The sequence below is a fragment of the Eptatretus burgeri genome, chromosome 17, assembly GCF_056783735.1.
Source record: "Eptatretus burgeri isolate ZD-2024b chromosome 17, Ebu_testis_v1, whole genome shotgun sequence".
Lineage (NCBI taxonomy): Eukaryota > Metazoa > Chordata > Myxini > Myxiniformes > Myxinidae > Eptatretus > Eptatretus burgeri.
Genome location: NC_140977.1, coordinates 45574704 through 45601021, shown reverse-complemented (window position 1 = coordinate 45601021; position 26318 = coordinate 45574704). Strand labels below are relative to the sequence as shown.

At 44.9% G+C, this 26318-nt stretch overlaps 1 protein-coding gene, 1 long non-coding RNA gene and 1 pseudogene across 4 annotated transcripts in view; 2 read left to right on the top strand and 1 right to left on the bottom strand.

The window, feature by feature from the left end:
• The window catches only part of LOC147009960 (uncharacterized), a 147353-nt gene extending 144195 nt beyond the window's left edge, over positions 1 to 3158 (top strand). Inside the window, 1 exon segment of the mRNA XM_085863216.1 lies at positions 3 to 3158. Coding sequence (XP_085719342.1) covers positions 3 to 41 — 39 coding nt within the window. The 3' untranslated portion in view covers positions 42 to 3158.
• The window catches only part of LOC147009959 (uncharacterized), a 94611-nt gene extending 83516 nt beyond the window's left edge, over positions 1 to 11095 (bottom strand). For both annotated transcript variants that reach the window (XR_015053080.1, XR_015053083.1), the window contains exon 1: positions 10929 to 11095. This is a non-coding gene — a long non-coding RNA (uncharacterized LOC147009959). The remainder of the gene's footprint in view (positions 1 to 10928) is intronic.
• A 6736-nt stretch (positions 11096 to 17831) lies between these two features.
• The window catches only part of LOC147009958 (uncharacterized), a 45479-nt pseudogene continuing 36992 nt past the window's right edge, over positions 17832 to 26318 (top strand). The window contains exon 1 of the transcript XR_015053072.1: positions 17832 to 26015. The product of XR_015053072.1 is annotated as an uncharacterized LOC147009958 (transcript). The remainder of the gene's footprint in view (positions 26016 to 26318) is intronic.

The following is a 26318-nucleotide window of genomic DNA, read 5'->3' as shown; positions in this document are numbered from 1 at the left end:
GTTCACAGTGGACAAAAGCCACACAAATGTTCTGTTTGTGAAAAATCCTTTTTATTACCATGCCACCTCAAGAATCATGAGATGAATCACAGTGAGGAAAAGCCACACAAATGTTCTGTTTGTCAAAAATCTTTTTATGCAGATTCCACCTAAAAACCCATCATTTCATTCACAAGGGAGAAAGCCGCACAAATATTCTATTTGTCAAAAGTCCTTTGTATCCCTGTATGAACTGAAGAGACATCATTTCATTCACAGGGAAGAAAAGCCACACAAACATTGTTTGTGGATAGACTTTCAAAACATCAGCACATTTGAAGATGCATGAAACTATTATATGAGGATGGAAAGGCACATGTATGTTTTCAATGTGAGAAATCCTTGACATAAAAAATATGAAATGATTCACAAGGGAGAAAAGCCAATCAAATGCTCTTTTTGCAACAAAGCCTTCACATTTGTGTAATATGCAAAGAAATGTGATATGATTCACATGGGTGAAAATCCCAAGTTTTCACCACTTCGTATTGCTTCACAAGAACGACCGCATTGTGGTCACAACCTGCGATGCAAAACAGAAAACCCGGACCGTGTATAATCGCCAGAGGCCTGTCATCCTGATGCCTTTGGCCCACCAGAAAAGCGACAGATGTGGGTGTAGTCCGGACTAATGATTGCACATTTCAAAAATCAACAACTAGAAGGGCACTTGGTAGAGCGCATACCTCCACCACGTAATGCCTGATCCACGAGAACATATTAGGCCTGATACATTTTTGAAATATCATGCTTAATATCATTTTTGGCCCTATCTCTCAATGGTGAAGAATCACTTAAAAATTCAAGTCATCAGATCCGGATCTGAATCTTCACCAAAATCTAATCAGTTCGTCCTTGTCACACACCCAACCTGCCCACCAAATTTTATCCGGATCCGTCTACAACTTTTTGAGATATCCTGCACACAGACAGGCAAACAAACAAACACACAGAGGGGTGAAAACATAACCTCCTTCACCTTCGGTGGTGGAGATAACAACAGCAATGCGGAGCTCTTGTAGACCTGTGACATGCCGTAGGTAAAAACATGAGTTTAATCACACTGTGAAATCATCACCTCATTTGCATCTCAAATGCACAAATATATCACAGAAGTTTATAGAAAAAGATGTTTCCTGGCAAGCTAGACACCATCCACCTCAAGACCAGCAGGAAATGTCCCCAGAATATGTAATTTAACACAAATAAAGTTGATTGGAGAAGCTAATTGGACATCTCTGTGAGCTCTTTATTTTATCTTGTATTCAAAACTTGGCTGTTTGGAAGATTGAGATGGAGGGCAAAAGGGGCACTAAATATGATTGGGTCAACAGGTGGACCATTCAACGAATGAGCAGGAAAGAGGAGATGAACAAAACCAAGATGGGAACTTGCAACGAAGAAGGAGGGATGGAAAGAGATTTAATGATGGCAGAAGCGATTGTGCTTTGTAATGAAAGAATATCTTAGATTTGCTGTGAACTGCTGGCTCGAAGCTCTGGCGGTAAGATTGGGGTTGAACTAACTCAATGAGATGGTTGCACTGGGGTGGGATAGATTATTAAATTCGTGGAGGTGACCAGTCAGCCTTAGTTTTGGAAGGCAAATAAGGATTCTATTGTTTGAGTTACCTTTACATCTTGTGGGGTATGGGTGGGTTGGAGAGCTGAAAGAGGCAGGAGAAAAAAAAGAGGTGACAAATGTAATCGTGATGGACGAGCAGTCAGCCTTATGCAGACTTTCCTCTGCGCTGTCTTGCCTTGGTCCAAATCTCGACCCAGTTATAAACCGCCATCTTGGTGTTTTGTGTGCAGGTCAATTCTTCATTGTGATTTCGACTTCGTCATAGTAATAAATGCTGAATGCAGTGTAGTTATTTCCATATTTTGTGTTTAGAATAAGCGTAAAGTAATTAAATGTCTTTATTCCTCCGCTGGCGAAGACACCGGAGGCATTATGTTTTTAGGTTGTACGTATGTATGTACTTCAGTCTGTCTCTGCTAATTTTGTGTTTTCTCTTCAACCGCTTATCCGATTGACAGGAAATTTTCACCATAGGTGCGACTACTCATGTAGAATGTCTTCATGATAATTATGACATAGGTCATGTTGGTGTGGCCGCCATGTTGGAAAAAAGGAAAAACTTTGGACCTCTCTATCTCTGAAACCGCTCCATGGAAAAAATTGAAACATGGCACATGTCAAGTCCTCCCCATGGGAAATGTGATTTTTTTTTTGATGTCGTTATGACGTCTTAATTGCATACATTGAATGCTTTATCCGATCAGTATGAAAAAATTTTTGAGGGTTATCTAGGGCCAAATTTTATGGTGGGAAAATTATTGATGATGTCATTGGTCATGTAGTTGAGCAGCCATATTCTTATGTGAGTGGAGGCATATCTGGTGACGTTGAAGAGTGTCCTTCTAGTCTTAGATATCAATCGCCAATTTGTACAGTTTGAAACGTAAAACCCCACCCCATTGTGTGTGTCTAAAATAATCATTCCTTTGAGCCCTTATTTAATGTCCTTATCCTCCATTGCAGTCCTAAATGTTCCTTTCTAACGTTACACTGAACTACTTCAATAAGTTTAGGCGGTAAAAGTTGTTTCCACACAACATTTCTGTCACATTCATCAGCTATGGTGTCACCCTGCATCAGTGAACGGTAACTCAAATGGGAAAGGATATTTCCCCGCCCACCGGTTTGAGCATGAACCAATGGTAGAGGGGAGGGGATAAATCATCATCAATGATGGTGGTGGGCCCGGCTATAAAGGTGGGATCCACCAAAGATTGCAGCCAGTCCAGGCATTCTTCTTACAAGCAACTTACTGGGTTTGGCCAAATAACTCTGTTGTCCTGTGACTTCCCCTGTCTTCTGCCATGTGTCTGAGGCCTTAAGGCAGAGGTAAATTTAAAATCTGCCATCTGTCACTTGATCTCTTTGTGGCTGCATATACTGGTAATGGGTAACTTAGAGTTAGCTTATTAGAAACTGGATCCATTTTGTTTTTGTTTATTGCTTGCTTCTTGTACATTCCAGACCCTGTTGTTATTGAATCAATACAATTTACAAACCTGATGTGGTCTCTGGGTGCATTCTATTTGTTCTGACGGTCTCATCTGGTGGTTCTGTAAATTATATTAAAGGTAAATTGGTTGCGGTTACCCATGCTTGTCGGATGCTCACTTCATGTGGTCATGGTTTACTTAGCCTCATAAGATCAACCACATGGCCGCCGATTAGCATGGCATTTACTCACTTCATGGACCTCAATCTGTAAAGTAGTGCGCTTTGGACACGAGGATCTGGCATAGTCCAAAAGCTATGCCACTTTCAATAATGTGTCTCAAGCCGGGAGGTTTGAGGATGACTTCTGAATCAGAATTTTGTGCTGATTATGAAAACCGATTTCTTAATTGCTGCATATGCTGATGTTTTTTATTTTTATTTTTTTGGTGAAAAATGCGATGTGCTTTTTTTTCACCAAAAAATGTCTAAAAACCGTTTTTAATACTGAGTTATCGAAACAACACCACTACATGTGCATGTCTGGTATTAAAATGAAGCCCCTCTCTTTGTGGACACTGATAAACATCAAAAAGGCATTAGGAATGAAGCATTTTGGTTATTGGAAAAACAAATTTGTCTATAATTTGAGAAAAAGACTTATGATTTGCATAATGCATGACATGAATCACCCAACAGGTGTCTTATTATCACCATTAACTGTTTTATACAGTGTCTTCAGAAAGTATTCACACCCCTTGACTTTTTCACTTTTTTGAGTTACAGCCTGAATTTAAAATGGATTAAATTGAGATTTTTTTTTTCACTGATCTCCACAAGTAGGTTCTCCTCAAGGATTTGCTTTATTTGGCTCCATTCATTGTTCCCTTTATCCTTACCATGCTTCATGGTAGGGATGGTATGAGATGGGTGATGAGCTGTGCTTGGTTTCCGCCAGATGTCGCACTTTGCATTCAGGCCAAAGAGTTCAATTCTCGTCCTCATCAGACCACAATCTTTTGCCTCACACTCTCAGACTCTTTCACGTGCATTTTTGCAAACTCAAGGTGTGCTGTCGTGTGCCTTTTTCTCAGGAGTGGCTTCCGTCTGGTAACTCTCCCATAAAGCCTAGATTTGTGAAGTACTGCAGAGACTGTTGTCCTTCTGGCAGGTTCTCTCATCTCAGTCAAGGAACTCTGTACTTCTGTCAGAGTGATCATTGGGTTATTTGTCATCTTCCTCCCTGCCCAAGGTCCTTCTTGCCCTGTTGATCAGTTTGGTCAGACGGCCAGCTCTCGGAAGAGTCTGGGTGGTTCCATATTCTTTCCATTTCCTAATGATGGAGCTCACTGTGCTCTTGGGATCTTTCAACACTATATAAATTGTTTTAGACCCTTCTCCAGATCTAGGCCTCCTCACAATTCTACCTTGGAGTTCTATGGACAGTTCCTTGGACTTCATGGTGGTGTTTCTGCTCTGACATGTACTGTCAACTGTGGCACCTTGTATAAGAAAGGTGTGTTTCTTTATAAATCATGTCCATTCAATTATACCTGGTATTGGCTTAATGGTTAGGGTGGTGAGCTTTGGATCCTAGGGTCCTGAGTTCAAATCCCGCTCAGCTGTTGAATTAATACCACGTGGGGTTAACTCGGCCTGTCATCCTTCCGAGGTCGGCAAAATGAGTGCCAGCATGCTGGTATACTGTGTGGGAGTGGTGACCCATCCAGGATTGTGCCCAATAGCCAAGGAGACTGCTTAAGCAGCACCAATGCTCTGAAAAGAGTATGGTCCCAATCTCCTCCTCCTCTCCATTCAATTGAATTGGTCACAGCTGGACTCCAATCAAGTTGTAGAGACATCTCAAGGATGAGATCAAAGATATTTGGATGCACCTGAGTTCAATTTGGAATGTCATTGCAAAGGGATTGAATACTTATAGACTGACGCAAGACATTTCAGCTTTTCGTTTTTAATTAATTTAGCAAAAATTTCTAAAAACATGTTTTCACTTTGTCATTATGGGATATTTTGTGTAGATTGGTGACAAAAAAAATTAAATTTAATCCATTTTAAATTCAGGCTGTAACACAACAAAATGTGACGAAAGTTGAGGGGTGTGCATACTTTATGAAGGCGCTGTAAGTATTCGATGAATACCATCTAGTTGTGGACATGTTTGAAGTATATCTTCTTCTGTGTACTCAGGCAGCATGAAGTCTCTGATGTTGACCATGTCTCAAGTTTTAACTGCTGCTACCAACGAGGGGCTAGACTACATCTGTACTTGCTGTCACCGCCTAATGTACCACCAAACGGTACTTGGCTTCAATATCAGTAAATGCACAAAAGCATCTGAGGCATTGCTCAACAAGGTCTTTATGCCAAAGTTTATAATATGTACCAGTGCAAAGGAAGAAGTGTGGATCTGCAAGACTTGCATGACGTTGCTCTGTAAAAAGGGAAGGTGCCTGCTCAGGCCAAAGCCATCAACTTGGATCTCTTTGATATCCCAGCAGAGTTGTAAGACTTGAATCCTTTGGAAGTTCGGCTTATCTCATGAAGGATCCCGTTCATGAAAATGATGGCACTCTCTTGTGGTAAGCAACGTGCAATTCACGGGTTTGCAGTAAACTTACCCACATATCTCAAACCTGTGTGCACCTGACTGCCAAGGTTGCCATCTCAAGCCCAGATGGTTCCAATGAAACTCAAGAGAAAGCTGTGTTGCAAAGGGCAGTACATGTTCCAGTACGTATGACCTGTTAAAGTTCCGACTGCCCTGTAGTCCACTGCAAACAGCCCACTGTATGACAACATAGGGATTAACCCCAATTGGCAGGATCATGCTGCACAAAATAACGCTGATCTCTGGGACACATTGTCATTACAGCACTGTCCACTAGTGCTACCAGCAAGCAGTGAAACCATCACTCCACCAAGGAAATTGTAAGCTATGCATTAGTTGTACACACTGGCAGAGTATCCGCCCTACGGGCAATCTTGTTCCAAGTATACAACACGTTCTTCTGATGCATAGCTTTATTTGGATGGTGTATAGGCAACTGACAGCTCTGTATTGGCAAAAAAATGCCCATGAAATTATGTGCATGACGCAAAAACGTACCTCCTGCTTACTATTCAAAACACGTTGCTGCACTCGAAAACATGAGGACAGGAATACTGCACTGTAAATGGTAGAAACCTGCGATACCCTCCCCCACCTGGTGATGGCGTTACATGATACACATTTACATAGAGAATTTGCATCCTCTTCTCCTTCTTCCCCCCCCCCCCCCAAGGTCAGGTCAGGTATGGGAGCATGTGCCAGAACAGCGCGTCGCTGCGCCCACTTTCCACCGGTACTCCAGGGGCCTCCGTCTGGCCATCCCCCAGGCAGATGCCAGGCCCATCCCCATCTCCTTGATATGATGGTCAACCTGCTGTAACCACGAGGCATGTGATCGGCCCACTGGCCTCCTCCACTCATGAGACTCCCTCGCTGAGAGAATCTGGTGAGCAGGATCAGCGTCAGGAAAAGGAGCCACATGTCCATACAGCCGCAACTGACACTCACGGACTATGCAGGTAACAAATCTCATCCGAGTCTCTCTCAGCAACCGCTCGTTGGACACAAAATCCGACCAGCGATAGCCAAGGATTCTCTGAAGACACCTGGTACCAAAGGAATTAAGTCTCCGTCTCAGATCCTTGGTCAGAGTCAAAGTCTCGCATCCATAGAGCAAGACTGGAAGTACCAAGGACCTGAAGACTCGGACTTTCGTCCTCCCGCACAGGTACCGGCAGCGCCACACCCCATGATCCAGTGAATCCATGACTCCCCAGGCCCGACCCAGACGTCTATTGACCTCTGACTCACTGCCAGCCTCTGACTCACCCACAGCCTCTGACATGAATATCACTGCCCAGGAAAGTGAATCTCTCCACGACCTCAACATCCTCACCACAAACAGACAGACAGGACAGTAGCATCCAAGATGTCACCGAAAGCCTGGATCTTAGTTTTGACCCAAGAAACCCGTAATCCCAGCGGCTCCGACTCCTCTTTCAGCACCTCGAGGGCCCCCAAAAGGATGTCTAAATCTCCGCAAAGATGACTGCATCATCTGCAAAATCAAGGTTCGAGATCTTGACATTCCCAAACGATGCACCGCAGCTTGATCTCTCAGACATCCTCCCTAAAATCCAGTCCATACAAGTGCTGAAAAGTGTGGGGGCCAGTACACACCCCTGACGAACTCCAGTAACAACTGGAAATAAGTCAGAGATGGTACCACCACACTTCACAGCACTCTCAGTACCAGAGTAGAGTTCAGACATCAGATTGATCAGTTTTGGTGGCACCCCACGAAGACCAAGAATCCTCCGGAGGACATCCCGATTCACTGAATCGAACGCTTTACAGAGATCAACATAGGCTGCAAGCAGCCCCTGCCAAAACTCTCGTCTGCGTTCGGTGCGGACACGAAGCGCAAGGATACAGTCAATCATTGACCTCTTTGGTGTAAAGCCTGACTGCTCTGGACGCTGGTGCTCAAGCAGATGGTGGCGAACCCTATCAAGAATTATCCGAGCAAAGACCTTGCCCGGCACTGAGAGCAGCGTCACCCCTCGGTAGTTGTTGCAGTCTTGGCGATCACCCTTCCCTTTCCAGAGAGGAACAACAAGGCCCCTCTTCCAATCTGTTGGGATGATGCCTGTGTTCCAGGCAGAGCACAAAACTGCATGCAATAACACGAGTGCAGCATTTCCACCAGCCTTGAGAAGTTCAGCATGGATGCCACAGATCCCTGGAGCTTTGCTCCATTTCAACTGGCTCACCGCAGCCCGTGTTTCCACAAGCGAAGGTGTACCACAGTTGATTCGAGGGTCAGCAACAGGGATTGTAACACTCTTGGCGTCCAACTTGACAGCTGGGGGATCAGCTTGGTACAACCGCTCAAAGTAACCGGCCCAGCGGGCCTTCACTTCAGACTCCTCTGTCAAGAGCCTACCACTCTCTGCTCGAACTGCAGTGCTCCGAGGGATGGGCTTGGATGAACGCAATGCGCGAATTCCCCTGTAAGTGGGACGAGAATCACCTGTCCACAGTTGATGCTCTACCCCCTCACAGATTCCTCCACATCTACAAGGCCTCCTTGTCCACGCTCAGTGCACGTACAGTTTTATGCCTCAGCTCCCTGAACAGCTCAGCTCTGCCATTCAGCCTGGCCCTGCGACTCTGGTCAATGGTATCCAGTGTCCCTTGAGAGATAAAATTCTTCTTTGCCCTGCGGTGAGCTCCAACACATCCACCGGCAACATCATGCATGGTGGTCTTGAAGGCAATCCACAACTCTTCAGGACCCCCCAAAGCACCCAGACCCCCAAGTGTCCACTCAGCCTGTTTGCAAACTCCTCAGCTACTCTCTCATCCCTGAGCTTGCCAACATCCAGCCTAGGCTGGGATGGTACCATTCTCCAGAATTTAACGTGCAGCTTTAAAGTTGCTACAACAAGCCTGTGGTCAGTATTGAGGAACTGAGCACTCGGGTAGACCCTGCAGTTCTGGATCATCCTCCAACGACCGTCAATGAGGACATGGTCAATCTCCTTTGCCACACCGGCAGCGTTGGAATACCAAGTCCAGCGATGAGCTTGTGGGCGCTGAAACCATGAACCAGCCACCCTAAGTCCATGACTTCTTGCAAAGTCAAGGAACTTAGTGCTATTCTGGTTCATAGTTCCTGACCCATGGGGATCAACACATGTCTCATAACCATCCCTATCCGTTCCAGTCGATGCATTGAAATCCCCCAAGACAAGAAGTGTATCTCGTCTGGGGCACTGATCAACCACAGACTTGAGCGTGGCGTAGAATGCATCCTTCACGGTGAGATCGCTCGCCTCAGTCGGAGCATAAACAAACAGAGACCAGGGAAACGACACCTAAGGAGTGATGAATCCTTAATCTCATAATACGCTCATTGACCGGTGTTACCTCAATTATTATTGGAGTCAGCTTATTGGACACAGCTACAGCAACTCCTTGGGTATGGTAACCATCAGAGCGACCAGACCAATAGTAGGTGTAACCACCCACCATTATCTTGTCGCAATCCGGTCTCTGAAGCTCAGAGAAAGCTGCAATCCCGATGTTCAAACGCTTGAGCTCAGATGATAACAGAGACAGGTGATCATCCTCTCTTAGGGATAGGACATTCCAGGCACCCACCCGAAGGGACCGCCTCAGGTTAACCCAAGGAGACCGCCGTCTGGTGGACGACACCTCAGCACCACTCCGGCACACTCTCCCGCAATCTGACCCAGGGATGTTACCCCATGGTTTCCCTCGTATCATCAAAGATTGGGGGTCCCGAAGGCTTTGCCCCAATCCCGTCATCCGGTGAGCTGCCCTGCGAAGGGAAGCTGCACAGGAGGTACTCCCACGGAGTGGGTTTTCAGATTTCCCCCCCCCTCCCCAAAACTACCGGCAAAGATAAAAATGCTCCTATACTCCCAATTGTAGTCATGCTGATCCTATGTAGCAAGTCTGGATGTAATTGGCCCATATACTGTAGGAGGAGTAGCGTGACTAAAAACTAACAATACACAAACACGGTCCGTGAATTGTCTTTATTTGCTTTTAACATTGTTTTTAACAAATGGGGACAGGGTACTTTTGGTTTAGTATTTCAGGTTACAATTGTGAGTGACGTCAGGTCAGCTCTTCAACCAATTGGTGAAGCGTAGACATACATACATACATACATACATACATGCATACATAATCACATACACTTGCTCCATCTAATACGTAAAGCTGAGTTTGTGTCTGTGGGTCTGTCCGTCTGTCTGTGGGTCATAAATGTCGCCCATTGTGCAGGCCACGCCCGACAGCCTTCCAGAATTCGCCACCATCTTTTTCTCTGCACACAGCTCAGATTGTTTTAAAGGCCTCATTGTATGTTTGAAGACTGAACAATGCATCTTCCATCATTAAATGAAGATATCGTTTTTATGAAAAAAAGGAACATTTTGATTACAGCTCAAACGAGGCAATGCACGTTTTGTCCGCAACAGCTGTCTAATATACACCGCCCAATGAAGGTACGTTAATTCTCATATTATACAGAGGGGAGAAAATAGTGATATTTATGTGGGGCCGAGTGTTGGGGGCGAGCACGACCGCTCGGTGGAGCAGTAGAGTCGGCTCCACCGAACACCCAGAATCTAGATCGTGCTTCTCGGGGAACTCCGAAAGGCATGGGTCCCTCACAGGACTGTGAATCGCCAATAATTTGGGCGCGTGGAATAGGGTTAATTGCAAACTTCAATATACCTAAGTATCCACGTGGCAAAGCTACCGGGGAATTCACACCCTCGGCAGGCCTCGAGCAGAACGAGCCGTTATCGTGCTCGAACCGTGCGTAACCCGAGCGGATGGTTACCAAGACCTGTCGGACCAAATGCACAATTTGCCGCTTCCCAATTTCCCAACATGCACCGTGCGAAGCCAATAGAAGAAGCGACCGGGAACGAGCTGGGACATTCAACAATAGGGAAATTTATTTACAATGGGGGGAAGGGAACACATAAAGAGCAGAGTTATCACGACTAAGCAAGGCAAATAATGAACAACAAAAGCACTTAACAATTCTACTTGGACAAGACAGGCCCACAATCAGACATGCACACCCAAAAGTAATGGACCTCAATGGTCTTTATTCGGCTCGAGAGGGAAGGCGAGCTGAGGGTCAAGGTCTGGTTGGTACCTCTCCACCTCGTGCGGTCTTCACCGACCAGCGCTTGTGGAGCTCGGATTCCGTGGAAGGAAACGCGATCCTCAGCTCACTCGCTCCCACACAACTCACCTCGGTGGGACTCGAACCCACGCCTCCAGAATCCAAGGAGCGACTTGGCCAGCCGCGAATGCCAATCGGAGACCCGAGCACCATGAACATGAACACCAACCAGGACGAACGCCAACTCCACTCTCTCCACTTCACTCTCTCACGAGCAGCCCGCGACCTTTCTTATCCCTCCCCTCACGGGGGGGGGGGGTGGAACGTCTGCTCTGACGCGTCTGTCCCTCATTGGACAGACCCACAGTAGGCGGGGCAACCCACCCTTCTGGGAGGAGTCCCGATCGGAGGCGTTTGTAGCTCCGCCCACCTCCTCACCTCCGGCCACGTGCGTAATGGCGATGGAGCTGAGTGGGAGATGGGGCGGGTGTGACGCCCGCTCCTTGCCGATTGGCCAAAGAGGGACGCCATGCTCATGTTAAACAACGCCCACACACGCGCTCGCTGGCGAGCACGCGAAGAATGCCGCGAGCAGAGTGTTGTTGTGAGAGCGAAGATGTAAAAATCCTATCTATGAAAATAACTCTGCAGCGCACGAACATTTAATTCTCATTAGACTTAATTCTCATTAGAACACGTACTTAACGATATAACTGATCTTTAGGACATTGTGTCCTTTCTGTTATGTGCACATGGCTGCCAGATTCGTAACAATATTTCTTTTAAAAAAACTTTGTGGGACGTCAAATGCAGTTACTTTCTCTCTGCGAGACAATGATGTGTCACTTACAACTCAATGTTTGCTTACCAGAATTTACAATGACTGTTACAAGCAAATATATCCTGCGTTTGCTTCCTTGCAAAATATGAAAAAAGACGTCCCTACACATGACGTCATCACACAGCGATGTCTACAATAGCAGGAATGCACCAATAATTATTGGTCTGCGCCATTTCAGAGGTCGAGGTTTTCTCAACGGTTCTTATATGCTTTTTGCATGCTGAATTTAGAAATGTTTCTCATTTCGTTCAATCAGGTCAAGTTTTTCTATCTCTATCTCTATATCATGCCATCTCAATTTGAAGGAAAAAAAATAATCATTTTAGTTGTTTTTAATTAGCTTTTTTAAAATTCAAAATCAGACTTACATTGACAGAAAATGTACAAACTATATATAAAATAACGCACAAGTACCGTTAATGTGAAATTCAACATTAAAAAGACGAAGGAAAACAGCGACTGCTGGAGCGACTGAAGTTGGGTGTTGCCAGAAACGACGATTTATCTATATTTTTTCTGAAATTAAAATGATAGTAATTGAGAAGGCACTTTCTTCCACATTAACGGTACTTGTGTGTCATTATATGTATAGTTTGTACATTTTCTGTCAATGTAAGTCTGATTTTGAATTTTAAAAATGCTAATTAAAAAAACAAAAAAATTGATTTTTTTTCCCCAAAAATTGAAATAGCAATTTCCATAAAAACGTGACCTGATTGAGCGAAATTAGATACATTTCTGAATTCAGCATGCAAAAAACATATAGGAACCGTTGAGAAAACCTAGATCTCTGAAAAAAATATTTTAAATGCAGCCCAGTGATATAATTGGAGCCTTTAAAAAAAAATTACATCCTAAAACTCATGGACGAATGATGACAGAGGACAGAGCATAGAAAGTTTATATTTGCTGATAACTATGAGAGGGAGAAGAAGAGTAGGAAATCTCATGCAAACATGGCAGTTTCTTGCGAGGCGTCTCACTGCCACCTAATCTAATATATAATGCTGGATTTGTGTCTGTGGGTGGATGTGTGGGTCTGAACATGGGATGTTTTCATTACAACGAAAATACTCATGATTAATATTTAGTCTTTAACTTAAAAAAAATGTCCTTTTATCGATGTTTTGTACTTACTGTATGCTGTTGAAATGTCCAGTGGTGTGTTCACTTGTCAAGCCAGCCATTCCTTATCAACAGATTCTAATGGATTGCTTGCTTGAGTGCTTAAGCCACTTGGCAAGTGCTCTACAAGAAACTTGGTTACTGAACACACCCCAGATTCATGATATGGCGATGAGGATAAACATATATATCGTATTGAGTGATGAGGATGAACATCTATATGAGAGAGAGAGAGAGAGAGAGAAAGAGAGAGAGAGAGAGAGAGAGAGAGAGAAGGGGTGGGAGGGAGGGAGAGAGGGATCGGGGTGGGAGGGAGAGAGGGATCGGGGTGGGAGGGAGAGAGGGATCGGGGTGGGAGGGAGGGAGAGAGGGATCGGGGTGGGAGGGAGGGAGAGAGGGATCGGGGTGGGAGGGAGGGAGGGAGGGATCGGGGTGGGAGGGTGGGAGGGAGGGAGAGAGAGAGAGAGAGAGAGAGAGAGAGAGAGAGAGAGAGAGAGAGAGAGAGAGAGAGAGAGAGAGAGAGAGAGACTGAGAGAGAGACTGAGACTGAGACTGAGACTGTAAGAAATGTACTCATGATGGAAACTGTCTATTCTCAGCTGTTGAGATCCAACTTGCATTTCAACATTGTGGGAACACTTTGTGCCTGGTGTTGTCTTAATGGTTAGAGTAGTGGGCTTGGGATCCTCGCGTCCTGAGTTCAAATCCCGCTCAGCTGTTGAATTAATAGCAGGTGGGGTTAACTTGGCCTGTCATCCTTCCGAGGTCGGCAAAATGAGTGCCAGCATGCTGGTATACTGTTGGAGTGGCAACCTGTCCAGGATTGTGCCCAATAGCTAAGGAGACTGCTTTGGCAGCACCAACCCTCTGCATAGAGTTTGTCCCAATGGATGGATGGATGGATGGGGACACTTTGAGGCAGCAGCTGGTGATTTATTTACAGCATGACACATACACACCTGACGGTACATCTCACTTGAGAGACTTCATTCCTGCTCGAGTTGTCAATACCGACTCCTACAATGCTGACACTGAGAAGCTCAATGATGAGGATGAGTATGTCAAATCCATTGAGGATGCCAACACAAGCAGAGCTGCATTGGCAGAAGCATCTCAGAAGATTGCAGTCAAATGCATGGGGAGACCACATAGCAGTTCAAGGTCTACCTGATATTATGCTCCGTGTTAATATTCACATTGTATCGACAGCTAACCCCACCACAGAATCAGTGTTGTCCTCTCATCGTAATCCCATCGGAGATGTGAATCTTGCTCTTATTGGGCAGTTCCATTACCAAGCATTGGAGAAGGTTGATGATGCCAATCCCACTTCTGATTTCAACAAGGCCTCGAAAGAAGACCACCCTGATGGTTCACATGCAACTCTATCAGGAGAGGATCATGAGGAAGAGGGTATTGAAAACTATGAAGAACTCAACTATCAAGCTCAAATGAGAGGTTTGCCATATGACAGCTGCTTACAAAGAGAAGATCAAGAAATGGGTGCAGATGTCTTTACTGTTGCTCCTGGTGAAGGCCAAAAACCAATAGCAATTCTCATGGATGAACACTTTGAGATGTGCATTTCAAGCAAGTACCCATGTGGTCAGTTTAGTCTGATGTCAGAGAGAACAAGCTTACTGTTCGGAAGTACTTCAACCAAATATTTAGGGACGCCAATTGAAGGTTTGCTCAGGATGTCGAGGATTTGCTAATAGCACAGCATGCTATTGAGAGTAAGCAAGTTGCTGATGATGCCAGTATTGCACTCCATCAAACACAGGGAAGACTACATAAAGGACAAACACTCACAGTAAGTACTATCAGGTCAGGTCAGGTATGGAAACATGCGCCAGAGCAGCGCGTCGCTGCGTCCACTTTCCGCCGGTACTCCTGAGGCCTCCGTCTGACCAACCCCCAGGCAGATGCCTGGGCCATCCCCATCTCCTTGAGATGCTGATCAACCTGCTGCAACCATGGGGCACGTGGTCGACCCATTGGCCTCCTCCACTCATATCACGAGACTCCCTCATTGAAAGAATCTGGTGAGTAGGACTCATGAATGTGGGTAAGTACTATCATGAATCAACAAGTAAAATAAGCAGATGATACAGAGGGCTGATGTCTCTTGGTTCACGAAGAACGTCGGAGGTTCACCTGCCTACTTCGAGAAGGTTATGGATGATGTACTTTGGATGATCAGACAACTGAGTATGACAACGTGGTTCCTCGCTCTGTCAGTAACGAACATGCAGTGGCCAAATGTCATCCTGACAATTGCTCAACAGTAAGGTAACATCGTCACAGATGAAAATGTGAAGTCAGTGTCTTTTGAGGAAAAGAGAAAATGGCTGTGGCAAAAACCAGTCACAAAAGCGAGGTACTTCCAGTACCACCTAAATACCTTCTTCAAGCATTCCTGAAGAGCAAAGCCAATCCTCTTGGTGAATTGGTGAATTACACAATTCAAATTGAGTTCCAGGCAAGAGGCTCCCCTCATGCTCACATCATTCTTTGGATAAAGGATGCAACAATGTTGGGTGAGGATTCTGATGACGTGTGTGACTTCATTGACCGGTATGTCACCTGCAGCATTCCTCAAGAAGCTGACTCAGCACAACTACTCTCTAAAGTCCAGAAAAACAGGCACTCAGCTACTTGCAGGAGGAATTGTCATTGCAGGTGCCACTAATCCATCCTCCAAGCCCTGACACATTACTTGATCATGGATCTGAACCTGGAATGTGTTCTGCTGAAGCGATTGATACTCATTCAGCCCTGATTGCCGTTAGAAAGATGCCAGATGACAAAGATATTCCAAACGATATCACTCGACATGACCCACTGGACAAAACTGGAGTTTCCTCCAACACGTGATCTGACTGAGGATCTGCTCCAAAGGACACAGTGTTGTGATGCAACGAAAGCCATCAGAATCTTGGATCAACACCTGCAATCCCAATGTCTTGAGAGTATGAAAGGCTAACATGGATCTTCAATTCATCTTAGATCCATATACATGTGTCATGTACATAACTTCCTACATGTTCAAGAGTGAATAGTCAATGGGTGAGGTCCTTAAGCAAGTGTCAAAAGAATGTCGTGGTGAGCAAATCAGAGTCCAGCTCAGACATCTGGGGTCAGTATTTCTCAACCACTGTGAAGTCAATACTCAAGAAGCTGTTTATAGGATCCTCTCACTTCCCCTTAAACAGCTCAGCAGGAAAAGTGATCTTCATTAACACTGGATCAAAGCAGGATAGGGCATCCCTCTCAAAGGCCATTGAGCAAATCAAAAGCATGCAAAATGATTCTGAGGACATCTTTCATGCTGGTCTTATTGACAAATATGCTGCAAGGCCTGATACCATCAACGACATATGCCTGGCTGAGTTTTCAGCAAACTATGCCACCCACAGTCGACAAGAACTCACTGATGATGAGACCAGTGACATGCTCCCCCCCCCCCCACCTGAGGATGGAAACAGTGGGTGGTGTCAGCGTATCCAACTCAAGAATGGTCTTGGGCACATGTACAAGCACAGGAGAGAGGCCATCATTCGATTCCACAAGTTCAACCATGAAAGGGAAGCCAGTAAGCTGTACAAGTCCAAGGTGATGCTGTACATGGCATGGAGGAATGAGGATAGTGATCTCCTGGGTGGGTATCCAGACTTTCAATCCCATTACCAAGACAAGTCCGATGATATTCCGGGAAATGAACAGAGTGCCATCTGGTTTTTAAGTGATTCTTCAGCAATGAGAGATGGGGCCAAAAACTATATATATATATATATATATATATATATATATATATATATATATATATATATATATATATATATATATATATATATATATATATATATACATATATATATATATATATATATATATATATATATATATATATATATATATACATATAACTGTCCAGGACTGTAACTGTGGTGGTGTTAGCTCTGTGGTGGTCCAGCACATATAACTGTGGTGGGGTGAGCTCTGTGGTGGTCCAGCACATATAACTGTGGTGGGGTGAGCTCCACCGAGTTTCCTTCTTGGTTGTTTAGTTTTTGCATCATGAACCTTCCCAGGAGTTCCCTGAATCCACCGTCTTTGCTTGGTTTTATTGAAATCGGTTATATCATGTTATAGCACGACTAACAGACAGACACGGCTGCTTTTATAATATAGATTTCACATAATATTAGTCTGCTTTGTGAACTATTTTGTCCACAAACGAGTAAATGAGGTTTCACTGCAAGATCTCATTTTTGGTGTATAGTACAGCTGGGTATGTACATTCTCCACTTTCATTTTCACGAGCAAGTCGTGAAAAGGAAGGAACGTTTGCACAGGGGAGCTTTATGAAATGTATTCAGTTTGGAAAATGTGTAAAACAACACAACAATAATTATCAGAATTATTTTCATGTGCACGGGCATGATTGCAATTTCCTTTATTTTTGAAGCTGTGAAGAACTGAATGCTCATTAACTGGATCAGTTCTGTCATTCTGTGGTGATTGATGGTGATGGACCGAGACCCCCCGAGCTGCGCTCACGATTCTAGCTTCTCGGACTCTGATGGAGGGACCAGAGGGGGACCAGAAGGAGCTGCTGGGATCTGCGGGTTCAGGATCCTGGACGTTCAGAACCTTCGTGATGGAGGGGACGGGACGGACCTGGAACCCGGTACGGGGTTCTCTCATGATGGACAAACCACGTTGATGAATATCTCGGAGAGTAAATAAAGGAAGAGTTTAACACGAGTTTGTTTTAAAGTAAAATCTCCGAGTGTGATCTTTGTTTAAAACGGGTTTTGTTTCTCCACAGATCCGATAGTGGTGGTGAAGGTGGAACCTGAACCTACAGGTGTTTTTCCCTCACAAGGTAACAATCTATAATAACAATGTACAAGTGGAAGATAACGATGCTGGATGATGGGAATGACCTGACGGGTTGTGGTGAGTTTTGTTTCTGACTCCATCGATGTTGTTATAGATTTAAATGAGGAGCTGAAGGTGAAACTTGAACTTGGGGAGAATTGTTCTTCACAAGGCGAGTCCAGCACGACGTTTAACCATTTATTCACAGGATTTAAATTAACTTTTCCATTTATTATTCGTTATTTTGTAAACGAGAAAAGTATTTAAATTCCCACAAGATGTACTCGGTATTTAAAATTCTCCATGCATCAGTAGTACTTCTTAAAGAGTACCGCGTGGTCAGGCTCAGATCCAATCAGGTTTATTATGGAGACGGCGAACAGTACTTGGCCCACGATGCAGACCGCGCAACCCATGCTGCATGAGCACCCTCTGTCAATACATCGTTACATATCAGTGCATCAACCAACCCAGACTGTTGTGATGATCGCCTCTTTCCCTCGTACCTCTTATACACACATCATAACAAACGGATTGTTGCACAAAACAACTGACTAGTAATGTGATCAAAGCAAGTCGTAACACAACCCATTTATATGCTAGCAATGTGGGAGGCGTACGAGAGGGCCAGCTAATGGATGAAAATGCCACAACTCGATGCTGTACATGAAGTGCGGCAATGTATTCAGATTTATTGTCCAATAAGTCGGCCGATGTGAACCCAGACACTGGTGCAAGCAAGATAGTCTGTATCAGCGCCGGTCCCAAGTCCGGATAAATCTGGAGGATTAGCGGCAGGAAACTCATCCTGCTGTAAAACACCTGCCAAATCCAAGTGATGGTTCATATGAATGGGAATGGTACCCATGCAAGGGTGTACCCTGCATGTGACGACAGGGTCCCCGCCCAATTATGTGAGAAAAAGGCATGGGCTACCACCCAATGGACGAAGAGGGAGTTTGGAGAGAGAGATGAAAACGTGACCAAACTTAAAATAACAAGTGTAAATGTTGGTATCTTAACAGGGAGAAGTATGGTGAAGTAACAGACCGGATGGCGAGAAAAGGAATAGAAATCATGTGTCTTCAGGAAACAAAATGGAAGGGAAACAAAGCAAGATAAATTGCAGTGGATATAAACTTCATTATGATGGATAGGATGGGAGAAGAAATGGTGATGAATAATACTATGTGAAGAAAGGACAAGGTGCTGAAGGTGGATAGAATTAATGACAGAATCATTAAAGTAAAGCTGGAAATCAGGGTTGAAATGTGGAATGCAGTCAGCTGTTATGCAGGGCTAACAAGATGGCCGAGAGCAGTGTTTCTCAAGGTGGGGCGCACGCTCCACCGGTGGGGCATGGCAATATTTTGGTGGGGCATGAGGATTCAGAATTAATGAATCAATATATGATCGCTTTCAGAGCTTTGCCTTTTAAATACATATGTAGTATATACTGTAGTGTCTCCAATCATGGTGGGGCGTACGATTTTTTTGAAAATCAAAGTGGGGCGTGGGACAAAAAAGGTTGAGAAACACTGGCCAAGTGGTACGCACACTCACCTCTAAGCTGTCTAGCCTCATTTGAATCCCGACTCAGCTATAAACTGTCATCCCGGTGTTTCACAAACAGGGTGATTCATCAATGTGTGGGCCGTCCCCCGGATGGATGTTAAGTAGCAATCCCATCTGCTGGCATTGGTTGGTGGACTTTAAAAATCACACGTCTTTCGCGAAGAGTTGGCGAGTTATTTCCGACACCATGGCCAAATTCCTGCCTTAACCAGCAGAGGGCATTGGCTAAGGGCGTGGCTGTACTGCTAATGCAATGATGCTGATCTGCAGTCTTGTGCTGCATACGAACGAACAAACAAGTTGTTATGCCCCACAGTTTGGATGTGCACCAGAGTGGAAAGAAGAATTTTGGGAACAGATGGACAATGTAATGCAAACAACAAGAAGTAAAAGAGCACTCGGAGATTGCAGACCCTTGCCAGGATTTGTTTTGTGTGGCGTTTGTGTACAGCTGTGTTACATAAATAATAAGAGACGTAAGTAAAATTTCCACTTTATAACTGCTGGCAGTGATGACCGTGCATCAAGACGTCCTGCTTTGATGCAACCCTGCTTTGATAGGACGCCTGACCCATGACGTTTATTATTATTATTATTATTATTATTATTATTATTATTATTATTCAATTGAATTCAGAATGCGATTAAAATAAATTCAATTCAAATCAAATGGAAGACCAAATAGGAACAGTCCTGCATTGATTGGAGTAATCATAAGGAACACAAACAAGCAAAAAACAAAGATGAAGCCATCAGGAGGAACCTGGATAGGATTCATATTTCAGCTGCGACTCTACCCTCAAACCCATCCAGGCACAGCCAAGTGAGCTTTATTACAAAAAAATATGAAAATACCCAGATCAAAAAATTTAATAATTCTGGCTGCCAGACCATGTGTCCGGGTTAAGTTGAAATTTAAAACGTGCATTTCCCATCACGACTAGATCACAATTGTGCAGTTTCACTTCAATTGATTAAGCGGTTCCAGAGAAAACATTATTTAATATTTTTTTAAATCCATTATGGCTGCTAAACTATGTGACATCAATTATTCCTTGTACACGCATGCCTTGGGGAACATTTGTGTAAAGTTTCACCTCAATCTGTTCAGCCATTTCGGAGAAGAAGAATTTTGAAGGTTTAAAGAAAAACAAAAAACAGTATGGCTGCCGAATCACCTGACCGATGACATCATCAAAAAATATTTTGTGGACCATTTTATTCCTAGATGACCCTCAAAATTTTTCATACTGATCCGATATAATGTTCTGCATATGCAATTATGACATCATAGCAAAGGCACCTATGATATTGGTACGGCTGTGGAAATTCGCATTACACCATAAAGGGCCCTCAGGTGAGATATCTCGATAGGTACATGTGTAGTTAGCCCAAACCCGTTGTATAGAGGGAATTTATGTGATTCATCCGGGCTGCGATGCTTTGAGTTAGCCATTTTTTCTTTTCTGTCGTTATTTTGAACCAACCACGTCTCAACCACCATCACACAACAACCACCTTAACCACCACGCCAGCCAACGTCACCAACTACAACCATGCTCCAACCCGCAGACAACAACCACAACGCCAACCCTCACCACAGAAGACCCTCCACCACCTTCGCATTTACCTTCACGAATTCATCCCACATCATTGCTTCCACGGCCATTCCCGCACCACCTATGAACACTCAACGTCAGGCTGTCTCGGGCCCGTTCGGCGATTGGTGCCGAACGCACCGAGCCGCGAGCACGAATGGCGGCCTTTCCGAGGGGAAAATTCGGATCAGAAACGCTTCACGCCCACTTCTCCTCCGTCCAATTGGCGAGCGCGTGGCGGTTTGGTCCCGCCTCCAAGCGTATGTATGTGAAGTCCGTATATGCAAATTTTAGGATCAGGAGAGGTTCACGCCCATTTTTGCCCGACCAATGGCTGACCGCGGGGGGGGGGGCGGTATGGCCCCGCCTCCAATCGCGTTCTGATCCTAAAATTTGCATAGTGGCTGCTCCTGCCGCCTATAAAAGGCGAGCGCAAAGTGAATTAAAGAGAGTTGGGTTTTGGAGTTGCTTGGAGAGTGTCGTCGAGAGGTTGCTCTTGGGGACAAGGAGCGTTGCGTTGGCGGAGTTGAGGGGAGTGAGCACGGTGGAACTGCAAGCAAGGGAGCTCGGGTCCGAGGCAAGAAGGACGGCAGTTGGCGACGAGGTTGCGGTGTGGGGGATCGCTCGTCTCGTCGCGGGACCCAAGCCAGCCAGCCATTCCCCTCCCCCAGGGCATCAACAATTCCCCCTTTCCCCCGCACTGAGATAGTGCAAAAGGGGCCCCGTTCCCACCCCACCCCAAACGTCGTGCCAACGAAACCCGCCAAGGGGCACAGAGTTGGGGCACAGCGGCATGGCCACATTTGCGGCTTGCCCACCAACGCGTCACGAGGACGCGGGTAAGACCTCCCCGGTCTCGCGGACCTGGCCGCTCCTCCATGTCACACGCACATTTGGCCTACGGGCCTGTCTGCCTCCTTGTCTGTGAGGGTGGCTTCTTTCCTTTGCTTTTGTGTAAATGTGTGTTGGCGCCGTCTGTGAAGTAAAACTATAAGTGTTGCTGTGTGTGCGCGTAGTCGGTTTTAACTGCTTTTCTTCTTGCAATTGCTTTTTGTGTATGGCTGTATATACGTGCTTTCCGTGTGCCGGTAAATAAAATCCTTGCTTGTTGAACTGTGCCCGTTTCGCTTTGTCTTTTCTCCATTGACTCTCCATCCTGTTTCACGTAAAGGGTTCGTAGTGGGTGCAACATCCCGGTAATTAATCTGAACCGGCCAGGTCGACGATAATACCGCTCGGTTATCCCGATAGCACGGAACGGGCCGCCCAAGCAGCTCGTGTCCAGAGTCGACCTGTGGCGAGGTACGATCGCCCGGTTTACCATCTGCGTGGGTACTTAGGTAGGTCGAGTTTGGCGAACAACCCTATCCTACGTGGGTGGCCGATTGGCACGATTGTGGTGAGGTCGAAAGGCCCACCCATGACTGGCTCCGGGCGATAGTTCCCGGAGGGTCACGACTGAATTGTCCGTCCGGTGGGCGACGTGCCGCGATTCGAGTTACGTGGCCGTTCGCATGCCGGTGGGCGTGAATTCGCAACAATATCATAAAAAAAAATCACTCATTCCCCATGAGGAGTACTTTCTATGTGCCAAGTTTCAATTTCTTTCCTTGGTGCGGTTTCAGAGGTACAGATGTCCAGTTTTTTTCAGTTTTTCCAACATGGCTGCCACACCACGTGACCTATGATGTCATAATTATCATTAAAACATTCTACATTAGTAGTCACGCGAATGGTGAAAATTGTCTCAATCTGACAAGCGGTTGCGGAGAAAAACACAAATGTTCTGTGCGGACAAACAAACAAATGGACCCAAATGCAATACCCTCTCCTTCAGCGAGGGTAACAAGTAATGTCATATTTGTGGTAGCAAGTGACCTAAATAGGCATGTGGGATTTGAGGATATCCATGGTGGCTATGATCATGGAGGGTCCCTTCAGATGGGTGCCTGGAATGCCTTCACTCTAAGAGAGGATGATCACCTGTCTCTGCTATCATCTTAGCTCCAGCGTTTGAACATCAGCATTTGCAGCACACTCTGAGGTTTGGAGACCAGATAGTGGTGAGATCATAGTGGGTGGTTACACTGACTGCTGGTTGCTCTGATGGTTACCATACCCAAGGAGTTGCTTTAGCTGTGTCCAATAAACTGACTCCCATGATAATTGAAGTAACAACTGTCAATGAGCATGTTATGAGACTGAGGAAACATCACTCCTTGGTTGTCATTTCGCTGGTATCTGCTTATGTTCCGACTGAGGTGAGTGATTTCACTGTGAAGGAGGCATTCTATTATGCACTGGAATCTGTGGTTGATCAGTGCCCCAGGCAAGATAATCTTCTCATCTTGGAGGATTTCAATGCATCGAATGGCATTGATATGGATGGTTATGAGACATGTGTTGGTCCCATGGGTCTGTAATTATGAACCAGAATAGCACTAAGTTCCTTGCCTTTGCGAGAAGTCATGGACTTCAAGTGGCTGGTTCATGGTTTCAGCGCCCACAGTCTCATCACTGGACTTTGTAGTCCAATGCTGGTGGTGTGACAAAGGAGATTGACCATGTGCTTGGTGTTGGTCGCTGGAGGATTATTTAGAACTGTAGGGTTTACCGGAATGCTCAGTTCCTCAATACCTACCACAGGATTGTTGTAGCAACTCTGCAGTTGCAGCTTAGATCCAGGAGAATGGTACCATCCCAGCCTAGGCTGGATGTTGGCAAGCTCAAGGATGAAGGGGCAGCTGAGGAGTTTCCAAACAGGCTGAGTGGAGATTTGGGGGGTCTGGGTGTTTTAGGGAATCCTGAAGAGTTGTGGAGTGCCTTCATGACAACCATTCTTAATGTTGCCGGTGGTTGTCTTGGAACCCACTCTCAGGCAAAGAAGAACTTTGGGAAATCGGTATCTAGACAGAGTCGCAGGCCAGGCTTAATGGCAGAGCTGAGCTATTCAGGGAGTTGAGGCATAAAACTGTACGTTTGCTGAGTGCAGACAAGGAGGTCGATGTGCGAGGAATCTGTGAAGGGGTAGAGCATCACCTGTGGTGAAGTGATTCTCATACTGCTGACAGAGGTATTCATGAATTTACGTTCCTCCAAGCCCATCCCTCGTTGTGCTGAAGTTAGGAGGGTGGTGGGCTCTTAACAGAGGAGTGCAAAGTGAAGGCCCGCTGGGCCAGTTAATTTTAGCGGCTGTACCAGGCTGACCAACCAGTTCTTGAGTTGGACATCAGGAGTGTAAGTATCCTGATTTCCAATCAACTGTAAACCACCTTAGTTTGTGGAAACACAGGCTGAGGTGAACCAGTTGAAGGAAGGGTAAAGTTCCTGCGATCTGTGGCATCCATGCTGAACTTCTCAAGGCTGGTGGAAATGCTGTATTTATGTTGGTTCATGCAGTTCTGTGCTGTTTGGAACACAGTCATCATCCCAAATGATGAGAAGAGGGGCCTTGTTGTCCTTCTCTGGAAACGGAAGGGCGACCGCTTGGACTGCAACAACTAATGAGGGGTGATGCCGCTCTCAGTACCGGGCAGCGTCTTTGCTGGGATAGTTCTTCATGGGGTTCGCCACCATCTGCTTGAACACCAGCGCTTGGAGCAGTCGGGCTTTACACCAAAGAGGTCAATGATTGACTATCCTAGCTCTTCGAGTCGTCACCGATCTCAGATGAGAGTTTTGGCCGGAGTTGCGAGCAGCCTATTTTGATCTCCACAAAGCGTTAAATTCAATTAACCTGGACGCCCTCTGGAGGATTCTCGGTCTTTGTGGGGTGCCACCAAAACGTATTAATCTGATTTCTGAACAATACTCTGGTACTGAGAGTGTTGTGAGGTGTGGTGATTCAATGTCAGTAGAGGATAAATGGGGCTTCTGAGGCAACCATTCAAATTAATGGGGGAAAAGGTAAAAACTCTCTGACTTAAGCCCAAAATAGGAGACTGATTCCTCCCCCTCCCATACAAACAAATGTAAAATTGAGACTGACTCAAGGCCCAAAAGACTCATTTCCTCCCCCTCCCATACAAGCAAATGTAAAATTGAGACTGACTCAAGCCCCAAAAGCCCAAAATAGGAGACTCATTTCCTCCCCCTCCCATACAAGCAAATGTTAAATTGAGACTGACTCAAGCCCCAAAAGCCCAAAATAGGAGACTGATTCCTCCCCCTCCCATACAAACAAATGTAAAATTGAGACTGACTCAAGGCCCAAAAGCCCAAAATAGGAGACTCATTTCCTCCCCCTCCCATACAAGCAAATGTTAAATTGAGACTGACTCAAGCCCCAAAAGCCCAAAATAGGAAACTGATTTTCTCGCCACCTATTCCCTTCCCAACCATACAAGCAAATGTAAAATTGATACTTACTGATTAAAGCACTTCTTTCCCTTTATATTTTCATTCCACTCAAAGAGCGAACCAATGAATATTTGTCCATGTTCTAATTTGGGGAATAACTTAATTTTCCTATCATATTCATCTCCATCGAGTATATTCACAAAGATTACTTTGGAACTTAGTTCTTGGTTTAAATGTCTTTGTTGAGCAGAAATGAAATGATAAACTTCTCTCAATGCTCTTTAAAATTAAACCCAAACATGAATACATTACACACATTCTGTCAGCTGTCTGAGTGCAGCTGAAAACATGAAGCTTGGGAAAATTTTCCAGAATTACTGAGCTGTTGAAAAACAGGAAAGAGAACAATGAGGCAACTCCAGGCAAAGATCCAACGAACTTCCTCCAACATGGTTTATAAGCCAGGCATTTCCTTTCTGTTTAGCAGTTTTTCATTTTTCTCATCTTGACCCATTGGTAAATGACTGAGACATGAACTATGTTTCATGTGACGAAGAAGATAACCCATCACAATATTGGTAAGTTTGTGTGTTTGTGTGTGTGTATTGTAAAGTCTGGCTTCCTCTTCGATTGATGGTGAAGCAATTGATTTATTAATTAAATCAATATACGACTAATAATGATTGTTTTTTTTTCGAACAGGTTGTCCCCAATAAGAACATCGTTCATAACTGATGTTGAAAATGAGTTATCTGAATTACACGACGAGTGGATAAAAATGAATGACTTCCTTGAAGACATTTATTCGTTTCGAAATGAACTGAATGATATTATTGTTAACTGGAAAGAATTACTCTCACGTCATCTGACCTTGAATGAGTCGAGTCCAAGGTGAGGAATTATCGCTTTGTCTCTGTCTCCGTGTGTGTGTGTGTGTGTGTGTGTGTGTGTGTGTGTGTGTGTGTGTGTTTGTGCATATGTGTGTGTTTGAGCGTGTGTGTGTGTGTGTGTATTTCTTTGACTCATTATTATTATTATTATTATTATTATTATTATTTTCAGTTTAAACACCTGTCTGGATGAATCAAACACACAACTTAATCTGCTGGATGAATCTGACATGACACTTCTGGAGGTAAATGTTATATTTATTATTTTATTAATATCATAATATAATTATCTTTATATACCCTA